The sequence below is a fragment of the Macrobrachium nipponense genome, chromosome 36, assembly GCF_015104395.2.
Source record: "Macrobrachium nipponense isolate FS-2020 chromosome 36, ASM1510439v2, whole genome shotgun sequence".
Taxonomy (NCBI): domain Eukaryota; kingdom Metazoa; phylum Arthropoda; class Malacostraca; order Decapoda; family Palaemonidae; genus Macrobrachium; species Macrobrachium nipponense.
The window spans coordinates 49,824,295-49,838,161 of NC_087220.1; the positions used below are offsets into that span (position 1 = coordinate 49,824,295).

A 13,867-nucleotide genomic window follows, 5' to 3' on the forward strand; every position below is an offset into this window, starting at 1 on the left:
TACACCATGCCCTGAAGGAAGCCCACTTCGATTGGTAAACAGCTCTTGTGGAAGCACGTCTCGCATGTGCGATTGCTCTCGCAGCTGCTTTCGAAAAACCTCTCGCTCTGGCCAACTTTTCGATAGTCTGAACGCAGTCAGACCCAGAGCGGAGAGGTTTTGGTGAAACCTTTCGAAGTGAGGCTGTTTGAGTAGATCTTTCCTCCAGGGCAATATCCTTGGAAAGTCTACAAGGAAAGACATGACCTCTGTGAACCATTCTCTCGCTGGCCACATCGGAGCGATCAGGGTTAACCTCGTCCCTTCCGAGGCCGCAAACTTCCTCATGACTTCCCCCAAAATCTTGAATGGTGGGAAGGCGTACAAGTCCAGGCCCGTCCAGTTCCAAAGCAAAGCGTCTACCGCGATTGCTTCTGGATCCAGGACCGGGGAGCAGTAAAGAGGAAGTCTCTTGGTCCTTGACGTCGCGAATAAGTCGACTAGTGGACGTCCCCACAACGTCCACAGGTCTCGACAAACGTCTTCGTTCAAGGTCCATTCCGTCGGTAGGACTTGTTCCCGACGACTGAGAAGATCTGCCCTGACGTTTTGCACTCCTGCAATGAATCTCGTCAGGATAGTCACATTTTTTCTCTTTGCCCACAGCAGAATCTCTCTCGCTAGGGAAAACAACGTTCTGGAGTGTGTTCCTCCCTGGTTTTTTAAATAAGCGAGTGCTGTGGTATTGTCCGAGTTTATCTGAACAATCTTGTTCTCCAAACTCCTTTCGCAAGAACTGCAGGGACAGAAATACTGCTGCCAGTTCTTTAACATTTATATGCCAGGCTACCTGTTCCCCTCTCCAGGAGCCTGACATTCTTCCACCTCCTAGTGTTGCTCCCCATCCCGTGATGGAAGCGTCTGAAAACAACACTAGGTCGGGGCTCAGAACACTTAGGGGACACGCCCTCCTGAAGCTTCTGAGGGTCCAACCACCATCTTAGATGGTTCTTGATCGGAAGCGATATTCTCAATATGGCATTGAGATCGTCCTTGGCCTTCCACTCATCCGCAAGGAAAAATTGGAGAGGCCTGATGTGCAGTCTTCCCAAGGAAACAAACCTTTCTAGCGAGGAAATGGTCCCCAGCAGACTCATCCATTCCCTCGCCGAGCAAGTCTCTTTCCTTAGAAAGGCTGAGATCTTTTCTAAGCCTAGCCGCTGACGTTCCTGGGACGGAAACGCTCGAAAAGCCACTGAATCCATCTGAATCCCCAGATACACGATGGACTGTGTTGGGGTCAGATGCGACTTTTCGAGGTTGACCAGAAGTCCCAGGGACTTTGCTAGGGCTAAAGTGAACTGCAAGTCCTTCAGACACTTCTCTCTCGACGACGCTCTGATCAGCCAGTCGTCGAGGTACAGGGAAACTCTTATTCCCGAAGAGTGTAGCCACCTCGCTACGTTTCTTCATTACTACTGTGAACACCATTGGAGCCGTGGTCAGTCCGAAACACATAGCTCTGAACTGCCACACTTTTTTGTCTAAGACAAACCTTAGATACTTTCTTGAAAGAGGGTGGATCGGGATGTGAAAGTACGCGTTCTGCAAGTCTAAGGACACCATCCAGTCGCCCGGTCTCAAGGCTCCCAGAACAGAATGAGGCGTCTCCATCGTGAATTTGGTCTTTTCCACGAAAAGATTGAGCCTGCTTACATCTAGAACTGGACGCCAACCTGACGACTGCTTCGGTACTAGGAAGATCCTGTTGTAAAAACCTGGAGACCCCAGGTCCGCGACTTGTTCCACCGCTCTTTTGTCGATCATTTGCTGAAGGAGATCGAATAATACTTTCTTCTTTTCTCCCTGATAGGATGGAGAAAGGTCTCTGGGAGTCGTAGTAGAAAGAGGAGGAAGATCTAAAAAGGGGATATTGTACCCCTGCTCCACGATCTTGAGGGACCAAGAGTCCGTGTCTCTCTCTCTCCACGCTCCCGCAAAAAACTTCAGTCTGGCTCCGACTGGTGTCTGAAGGACATGCTTCTCGCTTGGAAGGCTTTGGCTTAAAGGAAGCTCTTCCTCGTGAAAACCCTCTCCCTCGAGGAGCTGCTCTCGAGGGGGAGCCCCACGAAAGGGCTTAACTTTCTTCGGCGGTCGAACCGCAGCTGAAGAGGTTGAAGGTACGGCTGACCGTCTTGTAGACTGGGCCAAAAGGTCCTGAGTTGCCTTCTCTTGCAAACTGTTCGTCAGGTCCTTTACTAAAGTCTGGGGGAAGAGATGGTTCGAAAGAGGCGAAAACAGCAAATCCGCTTTCTGAGCTGGAGTTACCGAACGAGCTGTGAAGGTGCACAGCAAAGCTCTCTTTTTTTAATAAAGCCGTTCCCAAAATGAGATACGATCTCCTCCGAACCATCCCTGACGGCTTTGTCCATACATGCTAACACGCTGGACAGCTCCCCCAGACTGAGAGATTCTGGGCTTCTCGCTTGCAGATCCAGAACTCCCAAACACCAGTCAAGGAAGTTGAACACTTCCAGCGTCCTGAGCAGACCCTTCAAATGATGGTCAGTCTCCGAAGAGGTCCAGGTTACTTTAGCAGAGGGTAAAGCAGGGGGTGACCTCCTCTGCAAATCCACTAGGCTGGAGAAATCTCCTTGAGCCGAAGAAGGGATACAAACTCCTACTTCATCTTTGGTTCTATACCAAATGCCCCCTTTTCCGCTAAGTCTAGCTGGCGGCAAGGCGAAGGTCGTCTTGCCTTGATCTCTCCTTCGTATCATCCAATCTTGGAGTTTCTTAAAGGCACGTTTCGTGGAGAGAGAAGTTTTCATCTCTACAAACTCCGGGGTTTTTCCAGTTTTAGATGAAGAAAACTGCGAAGGAGGAGACTTGGGAGCTGCGGGCTGAAACTTGTCTTCAAAAGAAGAACGCAAGAGTCGCACGAGGACTTTATAGTCCGAGATTGAAGGGGCCGCAGAAGGTTCCTCTTCAACCGATTCAGCCGAACTACTTAGCTCTCCTTCTTCTCTAAACGGAAGAGGAGACCGTCTGTCCGGAGAGGGCGTCCTAATGTCGGGTCTTGGCTTGATCAAAGGACCCCTATCCTTGCTAGAGGCAGCCTTATTTCGGCTGTCTTCTCTATGACGCTTACTACTCGATGACGGTAGAGCGTCCTGACGAGGACGAGCGTCCTTAGCGCCATCCGCGGCAGTCTCACTTGCCAGAGAAGCGTCCTTACGTTTCTCAAACGAAAGGGAAGACCTTTTCGCTGGAATACGTGCCTGTGCGCGTAAACTAGCGTCTGGGGGTACGACTTCTTGGTCGGAATCCCCAAAAACGTCTTGAAAAGAGCCCTGAACGTCCTGGCGAGCTTCCTGCCAAGCGTCCTGCCGAGCGTCCTGTCTAGCGTCCTGGCGAGCGTCCTGACGAACGTCCTGCCTAGCGTCCTGCCAAGCGTCCTGACGAGCGTCCTGACAAGCGTCCTGACGAGCGTCCTGCCGAACGTCCTGCCGAACGTCCTGCCAAGCGTCCCGCCTAGCGTCCTGCCTAGCGTCCTGACGAGCGTCCTGTCGAACGTCGTGCAGAGCGTCCTCCTCAAAAGCGTCCTGACGTAACGTCCTTCTAGAGGACGAACGAGATCGGCGAATCGCCGAAGGAGAAGCGATCGGCGAACGAGACGAAGTAGGTGAAGGAGAAGGAGACTGCTTAGTCCTCTTGACAGGCAGTCTAAGGTCCTTCCTCCGCTTAGGCTCGACTGCTGCTGGGCGAGTCCTCTGAGCCATAAGCGAGGATAGCTGGTCCTGAAGGGACAAAAGAATGTTCTTCGTCGGGGAAGAATGAACAGAGGAAGCAGGACTGATCCTGTGAGAAGACGAGGGGCGAGGGGACGCCTCCTTCCTTCTCACAGGTACAGCTACCTGCTTCTCAGGTATACGCGCCTGTGCACGCAACCCAGCGTCCTCATCGGAGGAGATCTTACCTCTTTTCTGAGGCGGAAAAGCGTCATACGCGTCCTCCGACGAAAGTGGCGAAAGAGGACGTGAAGCGTCCTCCGCACGAAACGTCCTTTTCAGAGGACGAGAGTCTCTCCGAGCGCTCCACTTGCGCGGGGAGGACGCTTCGGAGGACGAAAAGCACTCTTTCAGGACGCGCGCTCGTGCGCGCTCCTTGGCAGCCTGGGACTTTGCTACAAGGCCTGCCGAAGGGACGCCAGATCGGTGGGAAGCCCCCGTAACCCTCTTGCGGCTTTCGACATACCTACTCCCTGGGTCTTGGGAGTCTGATAGAGGTCTAGGCCTAGAGGCATTATGGGGCCGATCTGACGCCCCCTCCACAACACTGGGGGCACGATCACACACTTGCACCGAGCCAGTTTCTAAGGCTTTCACTTTGGTCTCCAGAGTGCGAAGAGACTCCAAAATCAGAGAGAGAGCATTCGCTTCTCCCGACACAGAATCAGAGCCCGAAGGCAACACAGGTTTAGGGGTTGTAAACACTACAGGTGTTAATGTAGGAGAGATGTTAGCCTTACCTTTGGTAGAACCACTCCTGGAGGAAGACCTCCTGATCCTATCGCGCTCCAATTTAAGGCGATAGGACTCATATACTCTCCAATCATCATCGGTCAATTTCTCACATTCATTGCACCGATTATCAATCAAACAATTAAGCCCCCTACAACTCATACATACTGTGTGGGGGTCTACCGATGCTTTCGGTAGCCTCACCTTACAATCAGCCCTCACACACACTCTGAAAACTCACAGCACTTGATCCAGACATATCTTATATAGAAAAGTCAATCCAAAATCAAAAAACGGTCCACTATCGCGCATGCCAATTCAACAATCCAATTCAATACCAAAAAATCAATCAGATACTTAAAAGCGAGTCAAATTCCAAAAAATCCTGAGCAGAGGTCTGTAAACAGTTGTTTACCGACCGGCGACAGAAAAAAATATGAATAGAAAATGGGAATGGTTCCTGATATCCGCCTCCCAGCGGCGGGAATGGGTACTACCACCTCCGGCCGCCCACTGCGTGTGCCGCGAGTTTTGAAATTTCTGTCGGACGTCAGAAAATACAGCTATATATATATCTGTCAGGTAAGTGGCATGAACAAACTGGAATTTGGGGGCACACACATTGACAAGGCCGAGAAGGAGCAGAAGCCATAATATCAGCCAAACACACACACACACACACACTAAACTCAAGCGAAACAGGCAATGAACTGGGTAAAGGCCAAGAGAGGTTAACCATGACTCTCGCCCAGGCGGTTAAAGAAAAGACTGACACGGTGACATAGGTGAGTGGTCCTTGACCACTCTTCACCCGATCTACGCATGCGTTGCCAGATATCACAAGATTCCTTGCTTTCATCTGTTTTTTAACCGGATCCAGCTGGGCACTAGAAATTATCCTATTGTTAAGACCGAAGGTTTGTTCGCTTATGAACAAAAGTGTATTAAACACACACGACAAAAAAAACATGACACACTAGTGAGCAAAATATCTCACACATTACCTTCCTCACCACAGGCTACCCTACCCAGACTTCACAATAAAGTAACTATTTCTTCGCACATAAGAAATCACAATAGAAGAATGAAATCACCACTGCACAGCACCACAACAGATTAGCCGGTTATTTATATTCAGTGGATCTCGTAGTCAATGTACATAAAGAACAAGTCTCATTATCTAGCTCCTGAGTGAATATTTTCAATGCTATTATACTGTAACAACAATTTGCTAACACTAGCATGAAAATCTCTCTCTCTCTTCCTTCTCTCTAGCTCTCTCTATTCTCTCTCCTCTTCTCTCTCTCTCTCTCTCTCTCTCTCTCTCTCTCTCTCTCTCTCTCTCTCTCTCTCTACAAACATCCTAAGATATGTCAAAACTATGAAATATATGGTAAATGTGCATACTTAGATGGATATGGGGATGATTGCAGAGATCTGCATCCAAAAATATGTAAAAACCTAAAAGAAGGAAAAGGATGTAAGTTCGACAAAAAATGCAAATATATGCACCCTGTAGCCATGAATCATAATCAAATAAATAACCAACCAAGTAATAAAATCCAAAATAAGAAAGAAACAAATAAAGAGAGAAATCAAGAATATCAGGTAAAAGAGAAAAGCAAACCACCAATGAGATATGCAGAGGTGTCAGCAAAAAATTTCAAAGCATCAGCTCCGAAATTCTACTCAAGAGATAATAACTGTATTTATTATGCAAGAGGATATTGCAGAAACGGAGAAAATTGCAGATTCAGACACAAAATGAATAATTATGATGAAGGAAGATCAAATATTATGGAAAAGTTGGATTTTTTAATGTCAGAATTTCTGGAAATGAAAAAAAGAACAACATACCAGAACAGGAAAGAGACATGGGAAAATCCTTATTACTACCATTATTAAATGAAGGAGAAAACACGCAAACCATCATAGTGATGAATGCGCAGGGTTTAGTTACGAGTAACTCAAAAAGAAAAATAGAGTACTTAGAAGAACTAACCCAAAATGAAAAGAAAATAGATATAATGAATATAAAGTGAAACCTGGTATTCCCAAGAGACTGGAATGATGATCAAAAAAAAGGGTTCCAAACTTATAGATCAGATAGAAAAAATAGGAATCAAGGGGGAACCGCAATATATGGGAAAGACAAAAAACAAGGAAAAATATATGAGAAATATAGTAACTCAGAATGTGAACTAATAGCGGTAGAATTTGAATCTGAAAAATTGATGAACATAGTAATATATAGACCTCCTAATACTAAAGAGTTTGACTTAATAATTGAAAATTGGATGATATATGTAGAAATCACAAGGACTGGACTATTTCTCCTATCTGGTGACTTCAACTTTCCTTTCGTAGAATGGAAAGAACGAATAGGAGATTGTGGTTGTACTTATACATATAAAAAAGAGAGTAATAGTAGTGCAGAAGATAAGAGGCAATTTGAAAAGCTATTAGATATGCTACTAGAATACAACATTCAACAAATAAATCACCTGCCAACAAGAAAGGAAAATACTTTAGTCCTAGTATTTGTGAACGAGATGAATTATGTTAAAGAAATAATAGTTTATAATGCGAGTATTTCAGACCATAATGTCATAGAATTAACAGTTCATTCCAAAGCAAGTGAAAATAGAGATAAGCAAGAAATGAAAAAGTGGGAAGGATATGGAAAATACAACTTCTACAGTAAAAATATAAAATGGTCAGAAATTAATGAAGAATTAAACAAAGATTGGGATAACATCTTCGTAAGTGATGACATAATAAGGGTAAATACGGAGATATTATATAAAAATATTGGAGAAAATAGTGGAAAAATATATACCGAAGAAGAAAAGTAAACATCATTCATGCATACCAAGAGACAGAAGGATCTTGTTCCAGAAAATCAGAAAGTGGAAAAAAGGTCTTGCAAAAGAAAAAAATGCATGGAAAGTTATAGAACTAAAAAGTAAGATAGAAAATGCAGAACAAAAGATTATACAATCAAAAGAAAATGAAAAACGGGACTTGGAAGAAAAAACCCTATTAAATATCAAGCAAAACCCCAAACTATTATACTCATATGCGAAGAAGATGAATAAAAGAAGAATAGAAATAGGCCCTCTGAGAATTGAAGGGAGATTAACGAATGAAAAAAAGGAAATTTGCAACATACTGGCAGAACGATATAAGAGAGAATTCACCCCTAGAATAGATAATGAAGATAATGATATAGAAGTAAGGAAGAAGAAAAAATAGTGAATATTTAGCTGACATAGAAATTAATGAAGCTGATATTGTGCAGCAATTTAATGAAATTAAAAATGGAGCTGCTGCAGGGCCGGATGGAGTCCCTGCTATTTTGTTAAAGAAAGTAGTTCATTCTATCGCAAAGCCACTTGCAATATTATTAAGACAAAGTGTAGATACAGGCAAGATTTATGATGAGCACAAATTAGCATATATCACCCCTACTTTCAAAAGTGGATCAAGACTAGAGGCAAGTAATTATAGGCCTGTGAGTCTAACATCACATATTATGAAAGTGTATGAAAGGGTAATGAAGAAAAATATTATGAAACATTTAATAAAAAATAATTTGTTTAATATAGGACACACGGTTTCGTACCCGGAAAAAGTACACAAACCCAACTGTTAGTCCACCGTGAGAACATATTAAAAAATATGAAAAGCGGAAATGAAACAGATGTGGTTTATCTAGACTTTGCAAAAGCTTTTGACAAAGTAGACCATAATATATTAGCAAAGAAAATTAGAAAACACAATATCGTAGATAAAGTAGGAAGATGGTTAAAAGAATTTTTACACAACAGAAAACAGATAGTTATTGCAAACGATGAGAAATCGGATGAAACCAAGGTAATATCCGGTGTGCCACAAGGTACGGTGCTAGCTGCAATATTGTTTGTTATTATGATTGAGACATAGACAGTAATGTTAAGGATTCGGTAGTGAGTAGTTTCGCTGATGACACAAGAATAAGTAGAGAAATTACTTGTGATGAAGATAGGAACGCTCTACAAAGAGACCTTAACAAAGTATATGATTGGGCAGAGGTAAATAGGATGGTATTTAACTCTGATAAATTTGAATCAATAAATTATGGAGACAGAGAAGGAAAGCTATATGCATATAGGGGACCTAATAATGAGACAATCACAAATAAGGAAGCAGTTAAAGACCTTGGTGTGATGATGAATAGGAACATGTTATGCAATGATCAAATAGCAATTCTGTTGGCAAAATGTAAAGCAAAAATGGGAATGTTGTTACTGCACTTCAAAACAAGAAAAGCTGAACACATGATTATGCTTTATAAAACATATGTTCGTAGTCCACTTGAATATTGCAATATGATATGGTACCCACACTATCAAAAGGATATTGCACAAATAGAGAGTGTACAAAGGTCCTTTACAGCTAGAATAGAAGAAGTTAAGGACCTAGACTACTGGGAAAGACTACAATCCTTAAAATTATATAGTCTAGAAAGGAGAAGAGAACGCTACATGATAATTCAGGCATGGAAACAGATAGAAAGGAATAAACAGAAAATATCATGGAACTAAAAATATCAGAAAGAGCAAGCAGAGGTAGATTAATAGTGCCCAAAACTATACCAGGAAAAATAAGGAAAGCACACAGGACATTAATCCACTACGCACCAGCATCGATAATGCAGCGTCTATTCAATGCGTTGCCAGCTCATCTGAGGAATATATCAGGAGTGAGCGTAGATGTGTTTAAGAATAAGCTCGACAAATATCTAAACTGCATCCCAGATCATCCAAGATTGGAAGATGCAAAATATACCGGAAGATGTACTAGCAACTCTCTGGTAGACATTAGAGGCGCCTCACACTGAGGGACCTGGGGCAACCCGAACGAACTGTAAGGTCTGTAAGGTAAGGTCTCTCTCTCTCTCTGCAGCCCAGAAACTTTACGTTGAAATAAATAATAATACATACTGTTATTAATTCAGCCTTCCTTGGAATAATTTCTAATTACATATAAAGAGCTATGCAACAAAGGTGATAGTAACATAAATTGCTGCTATGGGCACAATGCACATTGGGAAGTGCAATTAAACAAGTGATTATGTGTTTATTATGGTATTTCACATAGTTCCAAACAATTCAAACCATTAGAAAAAAAGTAAACAACACTTGACTGCTGACACATGGATCCCTGGGTCCCAAACAACTACCCAAGTTAGTTTTCACTTGTCTGCTACATTAAGTCAACAATCTAAATGTATATTAGGGTTGGAACAATAACAATAAATTCTTACTATTCTATACAGTTAGCCAATGACACCACAAATACTCGCTAACTGAAGAACTGAACTTACCATTTTCATGCAGGGTTGCACTATCTGTAACAGGGAATCTGGTGGAGAACTAGGACTTCCCCATTTTTCACCACTGATCTGTTCTGTGGAGCCTTCCCCCCCACCACCACCATTATTAACCTGTTTGCTACCTGGATCTTGATCTGAATCTGCTCTTCTTCCACCAAGTTTACAGCTTGAGGTTGAAGCATACTCTGAAGTCATTTCTGGCAGCATGGAAGTGTTGCCGTTACTAAAGTTATCTAATTCATCATCATAATCATCCTTCACCAGCGGGTCATCTGGACCCAAAATAAAGGGTTCATTGTTTATCTCTTCTTTGATTTCAGACTGAAAAAAAGAGAAAAAAAATTATTTTTGCAAAAATGATATTTTAATGATAAAATAAGGTTTCACATATACTTACCAAACAATTACACTAGCTGTACGCTTTCTACCTGGCAGTCGAAAATTCAAATTCCTGGCGGTGGTAGCAGCGCTGCCATCGTCTGTGTAGGTGATACAGATCCCCCCCACTTTCGGGAATACCTGGTACTGCTGAGCTTAAGACTTCAATTCATTGAGCTGCAACGTCCATATGTGGGGAGGAGGGAGGGCTCTGATTATGTAATTGTTTGGTAAGTATATGTGAAACCTTATTTTATCATTAAAATATCATTTTCACATAAGTGACTTACCAAACAATTACACTAGCTGACTCCACATTACCCGGAAGGTGGGTATATGGACAGCTTTATGAACAAAAAATAACAGTCATGTGCTCACATTATATATAATGTCTGCAGTACCTTATCTTGTGAAAGAGCAGCCACAGGTAGATACTGCCTACGGTCGGCGCTCTCATCACATGTAGGAGACGTGGCAATAAAGGCCAGGGTCGTCCCTACTAATGGTGTGATTTTTGCAATCATGGAAGTTCACCGATGATTGACAAAAACAATAATAGTTTGCCCTTGCCCTGGGCAAAAAGACCAGATAACACCACACAACACCATCACCTACACTAAAAACCATATGATACCCTTAACCAGATATAAGAACTGGTGGGTACTTCAGGTACATGTACCCCCAGGCTTCCCATAAACGCAAAACACCTCAAACTCAAGGTGAGGAGACAGTAGAGGGTAAACACCGGGTCCCCCTATGCTTCCTCTCCCAACACCATTTCTGCTACTGACACCTGGTGAAGAACTTATACAAAGTGATAAAAGTCTTCAGTTTTCTGGATTGGACAATTACAGCGTTAGCCAGAAAATTGAAGATTGCCAGTCTCTGGATGAGGATTTTTCTGCGGACTGGCTCAATCTGTTGTCCTGTGCGGACAGGGCAGCGAGACACAGTTCAGTGGAATTGGCTGCCTTATTCACTATGGGAGTACTCAAGAAGAGTGAACAGTGGTGCTCCTTCACATCTCTAGGAGTAATCAAGAAATAAACATCGGCTTTGTTGTTCTCCCCCCCTTGAGTAAACTTCACCTGTTCCCAGAAGAAACCGTCAAGCATGTACTGTCGGAAATCGAGAACAAGTCCACCAATGATCTTCTGTCTCAATCAGTGAGAAGACCTAAGGAACCTCGGGCGACAGGAGCCAAAGCTTCACCTTTCCAAAAGCACACCTTTCGAGGAGGTAAGTCAAGGTGGCAGCAGAGATCAAAGACTAACCTACGAACCACTTCCAAGTCTACCAAGAGACCTCTCTTTAAGACAGATAAATGATCGAAAGGTCCTTCACCCACCCGTGGGGGCAAAACTCCACAGCTACTGGGAGGAATTGGGATCGAAGAGGAGCAGAACAGTGGGTCATACAGGTGCTTCGTGAGGGATACGTGATCCCTTTCACCGGATCCACCACTGTCCAATACACCTGTCTGTTTGACAGCATACTCTACGGAGTCAATAAGAGCTTTGGCTTTAGCCAAAGACATAGAAGAGCTCATCAGCCAAGAGGTCATAGAGGAGGTAACAGACACGAACTCCCCAGGGTTTTACAACCGGCTCTTTGTAGTCCCCAAGGTATCAGGGGGATGGAGACCTGTTTTGGATGTAAGCGCTTTTAACATCCTTGTCCGGAAGAAGAAATTCCGAATGGGAACCAGTCGATCAGTAATGTCAGCCATCCAACCGGGCGACTGGATGGTATCTCTCGACCTGAAGGATGCATACTTCCATGCCCCCATTCATCAGAACTCCAGAAAGTTCCTGAGATTTGTCTTCAAGAGGAGTCTTCCAGTCCAGAGCCCTCTGCTTTGGTCTGCCACACACCTCAAGTATTTACTCGGATTCTCGCTCCTCTGGGAAAATGGCTGCCCTTGATGAGGATCAACACCGCCTTTTACTTAGACGACTGGCTCCACCGGATCCAGTCATCCGTGTGTGAAGGACTTGGAGAAGACGCCTACCTTGACACAACAATTGGGTATCTTAATAACCACTGAGAAGTCTCAATTGATTCCTACTCAGAGGATTCTCTATTAAGGACGATTCTCTCTAGCTTTTCAGGTTTTTCTCTCCCTGAAGAAGAAAGAATCCTGCCTGTCGTCAGTCCAACAGTTTCTGGTTCACCCATCCTGCTCAGCTCTCAAATGGATGAGCCTATTCAGGACCCTGGCTTCACTGGAGAGTTTGTTAAGTCAGGACGCCTACACATGAGGCCGCTTCAGTTCTTCTTGAAAACAAATTGGTCCCGGAAGACACAGTCGGACTCACTAGTTTTCCCCCTGATGGAAGAGATAACTGTGGATCTTCGTTGGTGGTTCGAGGGAAAGATTACAAGAAGGAATTTCCCTAGTCGTGTCGAACCCCGACCTGCAGTTCTTCTCAGATGCCTCAGCCAGCGGATGGGGAGCCCTCCTAGGAGCCAAGAGTGTATCAGGTCTGTAGACAGAATGAGAAAGACCTTGTACATCAATGGGAAGGAATTGAAGGCCATCCTTTTTAGGAGTACAAGCGTTTGACCTTTGGTCACCGGAGAAAACATGATATTGTCATGATACAATAAAGTTTTATACATACTTACCTGACAGATATATACTTAGCTATAGACTCCGTCGTCCCCGACAGAAATTCAAATTTCGCGGCACACGCTACCGGTAGGTCAGGTGATCTACCGCCCTGCCCTGGGTGGCATGACTAGGAACCATTCCCATTTTCTAATCAGATTTCCTCTCTTCCACCTGTCTCCTGCGGGGAGGCTGGGTGGGCCATTAATCGTATATATCTGTCAGGTAAGTATGTATAAAACTTTATTGTATCATGACGATATCATTTTTATACATTCAACTTCCCTGCCAGATATATACTTAGCTGATTAGCACCCATTGGTGGTGGGTAAGAGACAGCTAACTACTGAAATAGACAGGTAAACAACATATGTTGTAGGTATTAATAAAACCTTGGTTCCTACCTGATTAGGCGGAAGACTTTGTGGCTACTGCCCAGGAGTCTGCTTCGCCTCAAGAGCCTCAGCGAGATATTGATCTATGGCTAAGAGTTCTTGTGGGTCTGCCAATGGGGTCTTATCCACTTACTCGGCAGAGCCTAAAGGTCTTTGTCATTGGGTGCTATTCCACTAACATGACAATACACCTTGTTCAAGGAGCACAACACCGATCCCGATCACCCGATCCTAACATTCATGTTAGTTCTAAAGATTGCAAGGAGTTATCCCAAACTCCTTACAAACAACCAATAACTCGAAACATAAAAGAAAATCACGTACACTTTATAACAAACAAACAAACAAAATTTGTACCTCCCTACTAGCCATATACACACCTAGTCCCCTACTAGCATAGGCAGCGGCCGCCCGTGCGACACCAAGCACTCCTGCTAGCAGGAAACCAAGAACATATCTGACCAGAGGGTTTATGTACCTCTAAAATAAAAAATTTTTAAGGATCAGTCTTTGCTCCAAGTCCCAGTACTGTATCTGCTGACACAAACGGACTGAGAGAGAGAAGCATTTCTCATAGGTCACCCTTACATCCTTCAGGTAATGA

The 13,867-nt window shown here is 43.8% G+C and overlaps 1 protein-coding gene across 1 annotated transcript in view; it reads right to left on the reverse strand.

Moving 5' to 3' along the window:
• Positions 1-13,867, reverse strand: part of LOC135203623 (uncharacterized) — a 99,219-nt gene that overhangs the window by 56,222 nt on the left and 29,130 nt on the right. Inside the window, exon 5 of the mRNA XM_064233455.1 lies at positions 9,871-10,200. Coding sequence (XP_064089525.1) covers positions 9,871-10,200 — 330 coding nt within the window. The remainder of the gene's footprint in view (positions 1-9,870; positions 10,201-13,867) is intronic.